The 16,825-nt window shown below is 43.2% G+C and overlaps 1 protein-coding gene across 2 annotated transcripts in view; it reads left to right on the plus strand.

Annotated features, from left to right (window-relative positions):
- MAP3K1 (mitogen-activated protein kinase kinase kinase 1) overlaps positions 1-14,543 on the plus strand; it is a 74,687-nt gene extending 60,144 nt beyond the window's left edge. For both annotated transcript variants that reach the window (XM_051853771.3, XM_089313179.1), the window contains exons 12-20: positions 1,506-1,597; positions 1,865-2,054; positions 2,348-3,629; positions 4,001-4,153; positions 5,377-5,539; positions 7,206-7,337; positions 8,151-8,293; positions 9,277-9,408; positions 11,968-14,543. In XM_051853771.3, the coding sequence (XP_051709731.1) occupies positions 1,506-1,597; positions 1,865-2,054; positions 2,348-3,629; positions 4,001-4,153; positions 5,377-5,539; positions 7,206-7,337; positions 8,151-8,293; positions 9,277-9,408; positions 11,968-12,117 (2,437 nt within the window). In that variant the 3' untranslated portion in view covers positions 12,118-14,543. The remainder of the gene's footprint in view (positions 1-1,505; positions 1,598-1,864; positions 2,055-2,347; positions 3,630-4,000; positions 4,154-5,376; positions 5,540-7,205; positions 7,338-8,150; positions 8,294-9,276; positions 9,409-11,967) is intronic.
- The last annotated feature ends 2,282 nt before the right edge of the window (positions 14,544-16,825 follow it).

Raw genomic sequence — 16,825 nt, forward strand, 5'->3', positions numbered from 1 at the left:
GATAGGAACCAGTAAAATCATTATGTCTGGGGCCGGCGCCGCGGCTCACTAGGCTAATCCTTCGCCTAGCGGTACCGGCACACCGGGTTCTAGTCCCGGTCAGGGCGCTGCATTCTGTCCCGGTTGCCCCTCTTCCAGGCCAGCTCTCTGCTGTGGCCCAGGAGTGCAGTGGAGGATGGCCCAAGTGCTTGGGCCCTGCACCCCATGGGAGACCAGGAGAAGCACCTGGCTCCTGCCTTCAGATCAGCGCAGTGCGCCGGTGAACCAATGGCAAAGGAAGACCTTTGTCTCTGTCTCTCTCTCTCACTGTCCACTCTGCCTGTCAAAAAAAAAAAAAAAAAAAAAAAATCATTATGTCTGCTACACATTACTATCAGGAACCCAAAAATTCCATTATTTTCAGTGTAACAGAATTTTAAGGAGAGTTTTTATAATTTTTTATGAAATCCCATTTATTTCTGAAATATCCTTGAAAATTGATAAGGAACAAGAGTAACCCTAACTTGAAAGAAAAGTCTGATATAGTGAAATGAGGAATAGGGACTGTATAAAAATCAGCACAAGCCATTCTTTTAAACCAATTGTTGTCTTTTATTTTCCTGTTTCACCAAGTAGAAGGAAAAGACCACTTCCTTTAATAAGCATAGCTCCAGTAAACAGTTGCTTGGTGGTTCCCATCTCTACATCCCAGCAGATCTTGAAGTGTTGAGTCTTCCTTGTGTTGCCTCAGTCCATTTTTTCTTTTCCTCCCCAAGTTAACTGAGTTTGCAGAGGATCTCAATAATTGTGTGATTTGACTAGTTTCTTATCTCCCAAAGTTTATCTTGCATTCATTTGTCTACAGAAGCCTACCTACTGAAAGTTTTCTTGTTGCTTAGAGAAAACTTTATAACTGAATAACATGGGCAAATTCACAAATAATTTGTAAAATGCATATAGAAAATCTTGTCATTTTCAATACTAGAATAGGCTTTTTTTTTTGAGAACTTAAGTTTGTGGCATTTGTTTTTCAGTTTCTGAATCTAAAGTTAGGTTGTTCATTTGGTCGCTTGAACAAGTTAAGCCCTAAGAAATACTTTAAAACAGCTTTTTGATACTGGGAACTCATTCTGGCTATCTCAGAGAATATAAGGGATTTGAATGGGAGCTTGTTTGTAATTCTTAGTGAAGTTCGGAAATCAAAATGTCAGCATCTGCATTCTTTTTAACAAGATATAGTAATGAAAGTTAAACTTTTATCTCATTTGATATTTAAATCAGTACATCCTAAGAGCCAGTGCTGAAGACTCTGTGCTTAACATAGAGGATAAGTTTAAATTTATGAAATTAGAGCTAATAATGAATTTCTAGTGGCACTGTTATGTTTCACCTCTAAAGGTGAAAAAGTAAACACTCTGAAAATGTGATTTTCCCACTTTCTCAAAAAGCGTTTCATTACTGCACTAATACTGGTGTACATTGTTATCTTACATCCAGGATTCACATTGCTTTTCTTTCATTTTCAGCCGCACAAGTCAGTTGTCCATATCAACACTGTTGGAATTGTGCAAAGGCCAAGCAGGAGAGTTGGCAGTTGGTAGAGAAATACTTAAAGCTGGTAATTAATACAACTTCAAATTAATACAACCTGTTGCATCATTTTTCCTAGCAGTCTGTCTAATGTCGTAATCCCTCATGGGGCAGTTACAAGATTTTGAAGTAATTTAAATGGATTCGTTCAGCTATAGAGACCTGAATGAATTGAAGAGAAACTCTTAACATTAATATAATTTGGAGTACTTTTATTGCCTTATACTGTTTATGTTTTGTGTGAGATTTTAGCATCGCTATTTTTCAGTCATTTATTTTGACTTTCCTTTTTTAGGATCCATTGGAATTGGTGGTGTTGATTATGTCTTAAATTGTATTCTTGGAAACCAAATTGAATCAAACAACTGGCAAGAACTCCTGGGCCGCCTTTGTCTTGTAGATAGACTGTTGTTGGAGTTTCCTGCTGAATTTTATCCTCATATTGTCAGTACTGACGTCTCACAAGCTGAGCCTGTTGAAATCAGGTAGTTTTTCTTCTCTTTCTCCTTCCTTCTTTCTCATCCTTTATGCCCCTTAAGAGTGACACATATTAGAACTATGAAAGATTCAGAATTTACATAGAGCATAGGTAGGATACTGATACCTTAATATTTGATTGACATAAAAACCTGAAAGCTAGGCTGTGTAATTACAGATTTGTAAATCCTTTATATTAAGTGGCTTTTTGAAGTGTACAAAGTGTAAATTGAAACCATTTTATCTGCATGTATTTTTCAGTAATTTGAACTTTTGTAGTGATGGAATTTTTTTTTTCCAGGTATAAGAAGCTGCTGTCCCTCTTAACCTTTGCTTTGCAGTCCATTGATAATTCCCACTCAATGGTGGGTAAACTCTCCCGAAGGATCTACTTGAGTTCTGCGAGGATGGTGACCGCAGTGCCCCACGTGTTTTCAAAGCTGTTGGAGATGCTGACCGTCTCCAGCTCTACTCACTTCACCAGGATGCGCCGCCGGCTGCTGGCTATTGCGGATGAGGTGGAAATTGCTGAGGCCATCCAGCTAGACATGGAAGACGGCCTGGGACGCCGCCAGGACAGCTTTCTGCAGGCATCTGTCCCTAACAGCTATCCCGAAACCACAGAGAACGGCTCCCGTGAGTGCACAGCCCATACAGAGAAAACTGGAAAAGGATTGTGTGCTGCAAAATTGAGTGCCAGCTCAGAGGACATTTCTGACAGACTGGCCAGCATTTCACTGGGACTTCCTTGTTCAGCAACAACAGAGCAGCCAAAGCCAGTGATTCAGACAAAAGGCAGACCCCACAGTCAGTGTTTGAACTCTTCTCCTTTATCTCATCATTCGCAATTAGGGTTCCCAGCCTTATCAACCCCTTCCTCCTCGGCCCCATCTGGACCAGCCGGCACTGTAACAGATGTCTGTAAGCATAGACCTCAGGGATTCGTTCCCTGCAAAATACCCTCTGCATCTCCTCAGACACAACGCAAGTTTTCTCTACAATTCCAGAGAAACTGTTGTGAAAACAAAGACTCAGATAAACTCTCCCCAATCTTTACTCAATCGAGACCCCTGCCCTCCAGTAACATACACAGGCCAAAGCCATCTCGACCTACGCCAGGTAATACAAGTAAACAGGGAGATGCCTCAAAAAATGGCATGACACTTGATCTGAGCACTACTTCCAAATGTGACGACAGCATTGGCAGTAGCAGCCATGGTAGTAACGCTGTTATACCCAGTGATGAGACAGTGTTCACCCCAGTCGAGGAGAAAGGCAGATTAGATGTCAATACAGAGCTCAACTCCAGTATCGAGGACCTTCTTGAAGCTTCCATGCCTTCTAGTGACACAACAGTAACCTTCAAGTCAGAAGTTGCTGTCCTGTCTCCTGAAAAGGCTGAGAATGATGACACCTACAAAGATGATGTAAATCATAATCAGAAGTGCAAAGAGAAGATGGAAGCTGAGGAAGAAGAAGCTTTAGCCATTGCCATGGCAATGTCAGCATCGCAGGATGCCCTCCCCATAGTTCCTCAACTGCAGGTTGAAAACGGAGAAGATATCATCATTATCCAACAGGATGTAAGTATAGAGTCTCCTAAGAGGAGACAGAGTTTGCTTGGATCGTGCTAAATTCAGAAATGCTGCTTTTAACAGAGCTTAATCAATGCAGTCAGGTTTCTCACAGAATTATTAAGTAATGATGTTTGTCTTGTTTAAGCAGCAATACTCCTTGCCTTATTTCTAAGGCATCTGTATGTGATTCTGTGGACTCACTTCTGTGATTCTGTAATGGGGATCACTTCTGCATTAGACATCGGTCACTCACAGCGGCCGTTCAGAGTCAAGTATAATGGTGTTTTGGGAACCCAGACTGAACAAGAGTAATATTTTTTCACAGAAACCTTACCCTTTTAACTGAACAGTAAAGATTGCTTCCATTTAACATACAGACACCAGAAACTCTACCAGGACATACCAAAGCAAAACAGCCTTACAGAGAAGACACCGAGTGGCTGAAGGGGCAGCAGATAGGCCTTGGAGCGTTTTCTTCTTGTTATCAGGCTCAAGATGTGGGAACTGGAACTTTAATGGCTGTTAAACAGGTAAATATCTAGTGAGCATATAAATGAAATGATTCAAATTATAAAAAGCATGAGCAGGTAAAAAGAATAAATGAGGTATCTTTGTGTGTATGTGTATTTTAGTTCTGTAAACTTTGGGAAACCTAAATTTCAAAGTAGATATTGCCAGACCACCAGAACCGTCATGAAATAGTTTATGAACAGTTGAAGCTTGGTAAGAGATAATACCAAGGTAGGCCTCATAGAAGTTAGATTTTAAGATTTATGTATTTCCTTGAAAATCAGAGTTAGGGAGAAACAGAGGGAGATGTTCTATCCAGTTGTTCACTCCCCAGATGGCCACAGTGGTCAGGACTGGGCCAGGCTGAACACAGGAGCTTCTTCCAGGTTGCCCCTTTGGGTAGCAGTGGCCCAAGCACTTAGACCGTCTTCCGCTGCCTTTCCCAGTCTCATTAGCAGTGAACTGGGTAAGTGGAGCAAACAGGACGAGAACCAGTGCCCATGTGGGAGCCCGCGTTGCAGGCGGAAGCCCTACTCAATATGTGAGCACTGGTCCCCCTGTGCTTTACTTTTTTAAATGAGCATGCTTATCAGGATATGAATTTTAAAATTATAAAGCTTTCATTTTTAAAAGTATTGTTTTTAGCCAGCACCGCGGCTCAATAGTCTAATCCTCCGCCTAGCGGCGCCGGCACACAGGGTTCTAGTCCCGGTCAGGGTGCCAGATTCTGTCCTGGTTGCCCCTCTTCCAGGCCAGCTCTCTGCTGTGGCCAGGGAGTGCAGTGGAGGATGGCCCAAGTGCTTGGGCCCTGCACCCCATGGGAGACCAGGAGAAGCACCTGGCTCCTGCCTTTGGATCAGCGTGGTGCGCCGGCCGCGGTGGCCATTGGAGGGTGAACCAACAGCAAAGGGAGACCTTTCTGTCTTTCTCTCACTGTCCACTCTACCTGTAAAAAAAAAAAAGGGTATTTTTTTTTTCGATGAGGCTTTTCCTATTTTTACTCTATAGAGAATTGGCTGTATCTCAAGTTTTTGTATTTTTTTTTTACATTTCAGATGCTTGCTTGGCTAGATTGACTGTCCACAAGCATCTGATTTGGCCTTTTCACAAAGTACATCATGTTGGCAGCTGCTATTAGTGTATCAGCTAATCAGGATTTGTCATTTTAGATCAGATTGTTAAGTGAAAGCTGTAATAGAATCTCATCAGAATTCAACACTTTGTGAATGTTTATTTGAAATAGGTGACATATGTCAGAAACACGTCCTCTGAGCAGGAGGAAGTGGTGGAAGCCCTGCGAGAAGAGATCAGAATGATGAGCCATCTGAATCACCCGAACATCATCAGGATGTTGGGAGCCACGTGTGAGAAGAGCAACTATAATCTCTTCATTGAGTGGATGGCAGGTGTGTGCATGCTGTAGATTAGACTTGTACATACTTAACTGGCTGCTGGTAAGTCTAGGAAAAAATTTTATTAAATGCCTTGGATTTCCTAAAGTAAGTCACCCCAAACATAGAAACTGCAAATACGTTATCTTTCATGTAAATATAAATAGTTACTGCCTCTACCTTTTTAATTGTTCTAGGTGTTTTTAAATAATTGTGTAGCATTGTTTTATAATTTTTTCCACCTGCATATAAAAGATCCCAGGTGATCATCACTAACTGGATTGATTTAGGAGTGTTCCAATAATAAACAAAATTAAGATACAATTGGAGAAACCTAACAGATAAACTAGCACTGAAGCATAAAGTTAAACCTTGTCAACTCGGACAAAGACTAAGTTTTATCTTGTGTTATACCATGTATATGGTAAAGTGACTTGAGTTACGATAGATTAACTTCTTAGGTTCGTATGTGTTTTAAAATGCCTTTTTGTTTGCCTGTCAGTTCTTGAGTGTATTTTTTTTTTTTAAGGTGAACAAGTTTTGTGTATTTCATATATACAGATTTAGGAGCACAGTGATACTTCCCACCTACTGTCTCTCTTCCTTCCTTTTTCTTTTACTTTTCTTGAGGATATACAGAGTAGATAGGTTGATTATTTAAATGAGGATCTTTGAGTGTGTTACTTGTCCCAGGTTAGAGCTAGTCAGTGGTCACTGTGGATGCAGCCTAACTCTGGGTCTTTTGGCTCTTCCTTCTCATTCTCTTTATCCTCTGCTCAATAACATGTTAGCATTTTAAATTTTTTCTTAAGATTTAGTTGAGACAGATCTTCTATCTACTGGTTCACTCCACAACTGCCCACAAAGGCTGGGGCTGGCCCAGGCTGAAGCCAGAAGCTCCTTTCATTTTCCCATGTGGGTGGCAGGGCCCCAAGTACCTAAGCCATTATCTGCTGCCTCCCAGGTGCACTTGCAGGTAGCTAGATCAGAAGTAGAAAAGCTAAGACACGAAGCAAATTCTTGTATGTGGGTTGCAGGTGTCCCAAGCAGCAGATCAACGTGTTGGGGCCACAACAACTGTCCTCATGTTAGTATTTTTTACTTAGCCATTAATAAGTGTTTTGGTTGGTTGGTGGGTGGCAGAGAGAGAGATCAAGCTCCCATTCACTGGGTCCCTCACCAAATGCCTCTGAAACTGGGAACCAGCGCTCAATCCAGGTGCCCATGTGGAGGGGCCCAACTGCTTGAGCCATCAGATGTTTCCTAGAGTCTGCTTTGCAAGAAGCCGGAATCGGGGGCCAAAGCTAAGACCTGAAGCCACATGCTCCAGTATGGGCAGACCTCACCCCGTCACGTTCTGTATATTTTGGTTGAGAAGGCAGAAATGAATAGTACTTTTCAGGAACAGTTCTAGCCAAAATTGTTAACTTTAAAAGCTTCTGAAGTCTTGTCCGTCCCCTTAACTTGTTCCATGAGGGTTCCATGAAAATCTCTCCTAATATAGACTTTTGAGATAGTTCAGGATGTGTTAGTTCATTTCAGTTTCACTTCTGGGATATAAATATAACGTTTCAGATGTGAATGTGAGCTCATACAGTAACAAGCTTAAGGAACCAAAGTGTAATGAATACTTTAAATTCTGGCTTCGGTTTATCATTAGTGTTTTGTGTTTCTCTTCTAGGGGGATCTGTGGCCCATTTGCTGAGTAAATACGGAGCCTTTAAGGAATCAGTCGTTATTAATTATACTGAGCAGCTGCTTCGTGGCCTGTCCTACCTCCATGAGAACCAGATCATTCACAGAGATGTCAAAGGTGGGGCATTCTTGGTGCATTGTTGGTGACAGTGAGACAATGCACGTAATTGCTCTGAACCAAGTGTCTAGCTGAGGGATTGTTCATCTTGAGCTCTAGGATGTTAGAGCTGTAAGGAGCGTCGGGTGGCTTGATCCGTGTTCCTCACGCTACAGGCAGTTGCTTTCCCTGTGTCGGAGGCTAGCTTTTCACAGATTTACTGCTGTTGGTGGCAGAAAGTGTAGAATTTGGGTCTCTTGACTTCATGGTGTTCTGACTCTGAAAACATTTCTGTTTATTGAGAATAACTGGAATATCTTAAACTTCTTTCAAGAAAAATCCTTCCAAATATTTTGCAAGTTCAGCTTATTTTTGTTCAGAGCAATGTTGGTCTTCTGTCATAAGTCTCTAGCTGGTGTTTGATGATGTATTGAAGTAGTTCTGTAACATTAAGCTGTGACAGTTTGACTTGGTCTAGATCAGTTAATGCTTCAACAGAACTGTCTTAAAATGAAAGTCACACTAAAATTGTAATTTTGGAAAAAAAGTGTTTGTTGGAAATCATTCTGTTGAAGGTCTCAGTACTTCAGCTTCACTGTGTCCCTGTGCCTGTCCTTCAGACCGGCCCTCTGAGGCTTTCGGTTACTTTGCCGGAGATGACCCGGGTCCCTGTAGTGATCACGCAGTGAGGGGACGAGACCAGCTGCCATGGCGCCTGGGACAGGAATCCCCTTCTTTTCTTTGCCGCAGTCCCGACTTCCTCAGTAGCCTCTTCTGGATTTTTAATCTGTCCTTATTTTGTTAACATAGGTCATTTGCTCTTCTTGTTGACAGGTGCCAATTTGCTGATTGACAGCACAGGTCAGAGACTGAGAATTGCAGATTTTGGAGCTGCAGCCAGGTTGGCATCGAAAGGCACTGGTGCAGGAGAGTTTCAGGGACAGTTACTGGGGACGATCGCATTCATGGCACCTGAGGTGAGAAGCAGCTTTGAGTGCAATAAAAGAAAATGTTTGGAGTTCTGTGCGACAGCATTACACCATATTATCAAGCATCGGTATCCTATTTATACTTACCAATTAGAAGTCTGCAGCCCTAAAAATAAGATTTTAATAGTATTCTTTTGTTTTTTTTTTTTAGAAGATTGATTTTATTTATTCAAAAGGTAGAGTTACAGATATCTCCCTCCACTGGTTCACTCCCCAGGTGGTTGCAATAGCTGGGGCTGGGCCAGGCCGAAGCCAGGAGCTTCTGCTGTGTCTCCCAATACTTGGGCCATCTTCTGTTGCTCTCCAAGCACCTTAGCAAGGAGCTGGATTGGAAATGGAGCAGCTGGGACACGAACTGGCCCCCATGTGGGATGCTGACGTTGCAGTCAGTGGCTTAGCCCACTACACGCCACAGTTCCAGCCCCTTAATAGTAGTCTTCATTTCAGGCCTTTCTGTCTTTATCTTGACAGAATTATAGAAGTTCGGCTTTAGTAGATTTGCTCAGTGTTTCTAACCAGGAATTGCTGGGTAATTTACGGTAGCTGTTTTGTAGTAAAACCAAAGTGCACACAATAAAAAATTGTAATAGTTTGTCTCTTCTGAAGGGAGATGAACACACAGAGGTTGGTCTTCCTGGCAGTGGGAGACGTTGAACTTGCGTGGCTCCTGTGGCAGAGCCCTTCATGTTCATGTGATCAGTCAGTGTTGTCCTCTGGTCCCCTGCTTTACCAGGAGCACTGGGCTGCCTCCCAATTCTGTGACAGGACTCTAGAATCTCACAATTTCCCAGAATATTTGTTGCAGATAGGAGAGTAATCTTGTTAGTGAAACAGATGAAACAGCAGATAGTCCATGTCATTGCTCTTGGTACCGTTGTTTTGCTCTGAAGTTAAAAAGCTAGTATTCATAACTGCAAAATGGTTTTTATTTAAATAAGTCCCATTTCCAAATTAACTCTTCTGTATTTCAGGTACTAAGAGGTCAGCAGTATGGTAGGAGCTGTGACGTCTGGAGTGTTGGCTGTGCTATTATAGAAATGGCTTGCGCAAAACCACCTTGGAATGCAGAAAAACACTCCAATCATCTTGCTTTAATATTTAAGGTAATTGTGAGGTCAGAATTTCTCCTTTGGGCTCAAAGTGACAGGAGGCATATTCTCACAGGTTCTCGCTAATGATCAGTCCAACACAAAGTTAAAGCTTCCTTGAAATAAATATGTCTCCAGGAACTTGGGGTTGTCAGTGTTGGTGGCCTGTGTGATCAGTTGTCACTAGTTGAAGTAGGCATGCTTTGTAAGTCACTACAAACACTGAATTTTCTAATACTGAGTCATTGCTCATGTTCAAGGGGGCTTCAAAGTTTATAGGTATGTTCCTAAACTCGTATACATGAAATGCATGAAGAAAAGGTTTCTAGCTTTAAAAAATTGTGGAAACTTTTTTGCTCCAAAATAAATCTTTTTAGTTCTGTTTTTCCATGGACTTTTTGAAGTCCCTTGCATATATCTGTCACTTTAAAAACTAGAAGATTGAGCCGGCGCCGTGGCTCAATAGGCTAATCCTCCACCTTGCGGCGCCAGCACACCGGGTTCTAGTCCCGGTTGGGGCACCGGATTCTGTCCCGGTTGCCCCTCTTCCAGGCCAGCTCTCTGCTATGGCCAGGGAGTGCAGTGGAGGATGGCCCAGGTGCTTGGGCCCTGCACCCCATGGGAGACCAGGAAAAGCACCTGGATCCTGGCTCCTGCCATCGGATCAGCGCGGTGCGCCGGCTGCAGTGGCGGCCATTGGAGGGTGATCCAACGGCAAAGGAAGACCTTTCTCTCTGTCTCTCTCTCTCACTGTCCACTCTGCCTGTCAAAAAAAAAAAAAAAAAAAAAAACTAGAAGATTTATGTATTTTCACAATTCATAATTTTTTAAAAATTTAATTTTCCATTTTGTGTATCTAAAAAATTCACAACCAGGTCTTGCCAAATTCTTTCTAGCTTTTTACAGCTATTAAATCCATTCTCCATTTCCTCCATGGACTAGTGGAGTGGTTGAGATTTTTAGCTTTGAGCAGTCCCGTCATAGTAGTACAGGCTTTGGAGTCAGACCCTCTTGTTTCACACCCTGACTCCAGCCCTCAGTGGCCATGGGACACTAAGATGACTTTTTGTGTTTACCCTCGGTTTGCTCATTTGTGAAATAGGTGTAAAAATAGTGCCTACTTCATGAGATTATGAAGAGAATCAGATACAGGAGGGCCTTGGGCACTTGGTGCCCACGTTACCTCTCACCTGCCATGTGCTCTCTGCACGTCCTTAGCCACCTTGGACAACCCCTGTTTCATACCATCACTCTTCTCCTGTCTTCCTCCGTCCTCCCCCGTCCCTTTTCTGTGGGTCAAACTCTGGCTGCCCTCGAGTCCCTTCATGTGTGATGCACTTCTCTTCCTCCCTGGACAGAAGGTGCTCAGTAAACACTCACGGCCAGTATCGATTTCAAAGTTTGATGCTGTTCTCAGAGTTTTGGTGAAACCCTGGAGATAATAGGAAGTGAGTTCATATTGCACAGTTGCATTTTAACAGGTTCAGTTACATTCTGCTTCGTAGATAGAACTAAGAGAATTTTTGTGCAGCATTTTCAGTTTGCTTAACTTCTAATGAATACTTTGAGCTCTGTGAAGGCAACCAGATAGAAAAACAGCTTTCTCAGTTCTATGCCATGTTTGTGGTGGTTTAAATTGTTGTAGCCCCCCTTCCCCCGCCCTGTTTTAAGCAAATGACTTGGTAATATCTGCTGAAATTTTAAATAGACTTGTGCTCACTGTTAGAAATTTACTTTACATGTACCTGTAGAAAGTTGCCAAGTTCAGGATCATCTATTACACTATTGCTTATAATATCCCAGACCTGAACTAGCTAGGGTATCCATCCGTAAGAAAGTAATTAAATTATCCACACAATGCAGAGCTGTACAGACATTAGAGAGTAATGTGAGGCTGTTGGTGTTGATGTAGAAAGTGTACAAGATCTATTGATAGGTGGAAAAAGTGTTTAAAGTGATCCCTTTTGTAGATTTTTATGAAGAAGATCTAAGGGGTGTTTTCTTGTGATTAGGAATGAGTAGGTAGGTTTAAATGATTTAATATTTAACCTGTTTAGCAAAGAGTTAGTTCTTCATAGTGTTTGATACTAAGAATTAGGATTTATGTGACACTGAAGGAAAAAATCAGTGCAGTTGTGTTTTGGATGTACTAGATAGACTGGACAGATTTAGTCTTTTACGCTTCAAATATTTCTGTGCTTAAAAAGGAAAATGTTCAATGAAGCAGAAGTAACAAACCATCTAGGAGAGTGACTCTCAGGAAAGTAGGATCCATTTGAGTAAGTACATTTCCTACTTGATCATTTGTTCTTTGAGATAGTAAAACCTGTAGCGCCCATCTGAATAGGGTATATTTGACCCGATGCCAAAACCCTGAAGTTTGACCGGCGTTTAGAGGAAGCCTCCCCTCTGGTGGGTGAGCTTTCCCGGGGTTTTTCTCTTGGCAGAGAAAGTCCTCTCCCTTTGCGTCAGCGCCCCAGCTGAATGGATGACCGAGGTTGAGTGTGTGCACACAGGCTCCCTGGCGCAAGGCCCAGCTACGGGAAGTGTCAGCCCTCTGGTCTTTTCTCCTAGATCGCTAGTGCAACTACTGCTCCATCCATCCCGTCACATCTGTCACCCGGGTTACGGGACGTGGCCCTGCGCTGCTTAGAACTGCAACCTCAGGACAGGCCTCCCTCAAGAGAGCTACTGAAGCACCCCGTCTTCCGTACCACGTGGTAGCCAGTGGTGCAGACACGCCGTCGCAGAGACAGGACGCTCAGCCAGAGCAAAAGACTCGTGTGAGGAACCACGCTGATAACCTGCTGGCCTTCGTGCCCCTGAGCAGCCGTGACCGAGGCCAGCGGGAACCCTTACCTAAGTATGTGATTGACAAATCATGATCTGTACCTAAGCTCAGTATGCAGAAGTCCACAACTTGTGCAGAAACTGTAAACCGTGCCTTTCAAAGAACTGGCCCTAGGTGAACAGGAAAGCAGTAAAGTTTGCATGACTAAATAAACAATTTTATATTTTGGAGCACTTTTTCAGCAATATTAGCAGCTGAGGGGCTCAGGATCAATTTGAGTGTTTCAATTATTCTTCCATTTTCTAGAGTGATCACAAGCAGGGGGCTCTGCAATTCCGTTGTTTTTGTCACTGGCTATGAAAAATCAGTATCTGCCTCTTCAAGGTCAGAGTGTGCTACAAGTAGCAGTAAATCCATATATTTTTAAAAGTTGATAACTTCCTGATGACCCACAGTTGACCTTTATTTTTTTAATTCCTGGGCAATTGTGGCTCATTGTGCATTTTACTGTTGGCCCATTCATTTCGTTTTTGCAAATTATGGTTCTGTATTTTCATTTCACCTTCATTTTTCTTTTACATTCAGGGAAAGGTGATCTTTTCAAACCAGAAAAAATAGAACTAGGTGTGAACTTGAGTTTATTAAATATCTTGCTACTGCAAGCATTTTTAAAAATACTGATTTAATTTCATTTGTTTTTCCAATTGAAACAAAGCGCTACCTACGTTGAGTCAGTCACTGCTCTTACTGTGCAGGTTAAATATAAATTAACTGAAAATCAACTGTTCTGTGTGATGCAGCTTACAACCAAGATCAAGATTACCTTGAAATTTATTTGAATTTTTTTAAACATCTTTGGTTTCTCATGGTAAACGGTAGGAAGCTTCACGCCATTTTAGTCTTCCTCTGTGTTTAACAGTTCCTCATTCACCATCACCACCAAGAAGTCGAACTGCTATTTTCCTTCTACCATGCATCTTCAACAGTAAGCCTGGTAGACAATTAAGAAAAATTTAACTGAATTTTAACGTATTCAATTGCCAATTGAAAATGTCTTTGAACAGTTTTGCTTTGAACTTGGAAAATATGTTCAGAGAAAAAAGTGAAATTGAATTGTATTTACATACTAATCCTTTGGATTTTGCACAGCTGTCTAGTGGTTTTAGTCTGGGGTAAAATTCAGATGCATGGAATCTCAAAGGAAAATGGTTGTTCTTTTACCTTTTTCTGGTGAGTCTTTTAAATTAACCGTTAAATACAACTTTGAGATGTTTTAACTCTTCAGAAGCCAGTGTGAAATGGAATTGGTTATTCTCAAAGACTCAGGATAAACTAAATAAGCTATATAGAGTACATTTAAGATGTACAACACAAATTGGAAGTAAAATAAGTTACAAGATAAGTTTACAGGGATATATTGCATATAATCTTCAAAAGGCAGTTTTTTTATGTGAATGTGTTTTAGTAAAATTTTACATTCCTTTGTTTTGGAAGATTGGCAATATTTGAAGAGTTAAAAAATAGTACAGAAATGTGAAGTTTGGTAGCTGTATATGTGTTGTACTTGACCTTTTTTTTGGACTACTTAGAATTTTCACAGTTCTAGTAATATTGTTTCCGATTCTTTCATGTGCAAGCTTTAAAGGATGCACTCTTGCCATTGTATGTCCTGGAAGGTTACTGGTCAGACAGGCCCTGCGTCTGGCAGAGGTGTCACCTGTAGAAACTGAGGAACCTCAGCTCATCAGTATTACCTTGTAGATCACCATGCCCACCACATTCCCAACTCAGACTGGCTCTCGCTGTCCAAACCAACTGGGTTTGAGTTCCTTCCCAGTTCCCTCAGCTTGCTGGTAATTGTGCTGGTTGTTTTTGTTTTGTTTTCAATGCAAATGTGATGTAATATTCTTATTTTCTTTGGATCAAAGCTGGACTGAAAATTGTATTGTGTAATTATTTTTGTGTTCTTAATGTTACTTGGTACTCAAGTTGTAAATAGCGTCTACTGCTGTTAATTCCAGGTCTACTACCTCAGGTGTCCTATAGATGTTTCTTCTACCAAAGTTCACTTCCACAATGAAATGACATTTGCTGTGTGACTACGATTCCTAAGACTTCCAGGGCTGAAGGGCTGACTTCTAGTAGCACCTTACTGTGCAAGCAAATGTTACAAAAAAAAGAAAAAGAAAAAGAAAAAAAAATCTCTGGGTTAAGAAAATTTGGCTTAAATGTATCCTTTGTTATTTTAAATATATCAAGATATTTTAATTAAAATTTTTACCCCATTGAACCAATTTTATAGTATTTGTACCTATTTTGGTGTTTTGTCTTTATAGTAAATAAAAGTTTTTGAACAAAAGTTGTTATTTTTGTTTTGAAATAATTTCATCCTTATAAGAGGGTTGTAGATGGGGCTGTTGTGGAGCAGGGGGTCACGCTGCTGCATGTGACACCAGCAATCCCATACAGGCCCCGCTTCAAGTCCTGCCTGCTCCTTTCCTCCTCCAGCTCCCTGCTAAGGGGCCAGGGAGGTCAGCAGATAGTCCAAGGGCTTGAGCCCCCTGCATTCCTGTGGGAGACCCGGATGGCTTCAGCCTGGCCCAGCCCTGGTCATTGCAGCCACTTGGGGAGTGAACCAGCACTCGGCGCCCAGACTGTCTCTTGTACCCACCCTCCTTGGTGCTGTCGCTCTGGCACAACCTGTGTCTTGCCCTACCTATTTCTCCCCAGGCTCTGCCTGCACTCCCTCTCCTGCCTCTTCCCTGCTCCCTCCCCCTCTCTCCATCACTCTCTTCCTCCCACAAGAGCCTGTGTGCCCACCCTCCTGTCTCACTCTCCCGTTTGGCCCTGCCTCCCCTGTCTCATGCCCGCCCGCCCGCCTGCCCTATTTCTCACCCTCCCACTGTCTGGCTTGCTGGCTCACTCACAATCTCGCCCTCCCTCCCTGTCATGTGTAACAGGTTGGATGGACCTGAAGGACTTGATATTAAATGAAGTGAGCCAGGCACAAGAATTCGAATACTGAATGATGATCTCACTCGTTTGTGAAATGTTTAAATTTGCTCTCACAAGTTGAGAGGCTGGGATCGTCCAGTGGAGTGGGACTGGAAGTGTTAGGGCTGAATTCTGGTGTACTTCAGCACAAGACAGGGAGTATAGTACTACGAATGGGGTGGGGGGAGGCAGCACCAGAGATGCCAGCATCCCATATAAGTGCCAGTTCAAGACCCAGCTGCTCCGCTTCCAACCCAACTCCCTGCTGATGTGCTTGGTAAAGCAGCAGAAGATGGTCCAAGTGCTTGGGCTCCTGAACTCATGTGGGAGACCTGGAAGAAGCTCCTGGTTCCAGCCTGGCCTGGCCCTGGCGATTGTGGCCATTTGGGGTGTGAACCAGTGGGTGGAAGATCTCCATCTCACTAACTCTGCCTTCCAAATAAATAAATCCTTTAAAAAAAAAATGTGTTGTACATATCAAAAGTGTGAGAAGCAAGCAAGGACTTTGAATGTATTCTCTGTAAGAAAAAAATGACAGAAATTTAAGATGAATATGCTAATTTCCACTACACAATGTATTATGAACCAAACATCACACTGTACCCCAGAAAACAGGAGCACATCAAAAAGTTGCTTCCAGCAACCACAAAACACCAACATGAACAGCTGTACACACACCACGTCACCTTCACAAGAACCACAGAGACCAGGTGAGTGCGGCTTCAGAAGAAAGGTCACATCGAAGAAACAAGAAGGAAAGCATGGCCCACGTCATCGCTCCCCCAGCCCTGGGAGCCACATGTGGAAAGACGCCTCCTGCTGGGGAGACAGCTGAATCCCAGTGCCTGCCAAGGCCCACCATGACAGTTCAGTCAGACTGAGACCCTTGCCCTTAGCCGTGGAGTGGGTATTTGGAGCCTCCACAGCTAGGCGGCTCCTGCCACCCCTGGAGAAGCCAGCAGAGGGTGTTTGGAACAAGGCCTGCAGCCCCTAGACCAGCGCCTGGTCTGATAAAGCCCAGACACCTCTTGCCCTCCAGCCTGCACTGACTACGCCTCTAGACTTGCCCAGCATCGGGCAGACTTGCACTCCCCAGGTTGGACTCGTTTCGGGTGTGTTGCTGCTGACATCTGGTAAGCTTGTCAGACACTCCTGAGACTCCAGTGACCTGTGATGGTGGGACCCAGATGTGACCAGTCTGGGGCTGCCTTTACTACTCTCCTCCCACCCTGGGCAGACGACCAGGGGCCATGGGACTGGGTCTCGGGACAGTGCTGTGCTGAAAAAGCCCAAGAATGGGCAAATCCTGACAGTCTCCGAAGACTGGTGCCTGTCAACAGGCTCTGGATTTGCTCCAGTATCAGACACCTGTGCCCTCATGAGACAGACTTGTTTGGCTATGTATCACCCCTGGATTCTTGCAGGCCTGGTGTGTGCCCTCAGCATTGCACAGGGCCTGGTGACCAAGACCTAGGGGCTGCCTCTATCACAGGGAGCAAAGAATCACAGGACAACCATTCTGGGACTCAGTGTCAGGCTGAAAAACCTAGCATGGGGCAGATACTAACAGTCCCTGCCCCAGGCCAGTGCCTGCAGGCAGAACCTCTGGACCTGCTTCGGTGCCCAGTGATGTCTGTGGTCCTGGTG

This window comes from Oryctolagus cuniculus, chromosome 14 (assembly GCF_051225735.1).
Source record: "Oryctolagus cuniculus isolate XC-2025 breed Fujian yellow rabbit chromosome 14, ASM5122573v1, whole genome shotgun sequence".
In the NCBI taxonomy this organism is placed as follows: domain Eukaryota; kingdom Metazoa; phylum Chordata; class Mammalia; order Lagomorpha; family Leporidae; genus Oryctolagus; species Oryctolagus cuniculus.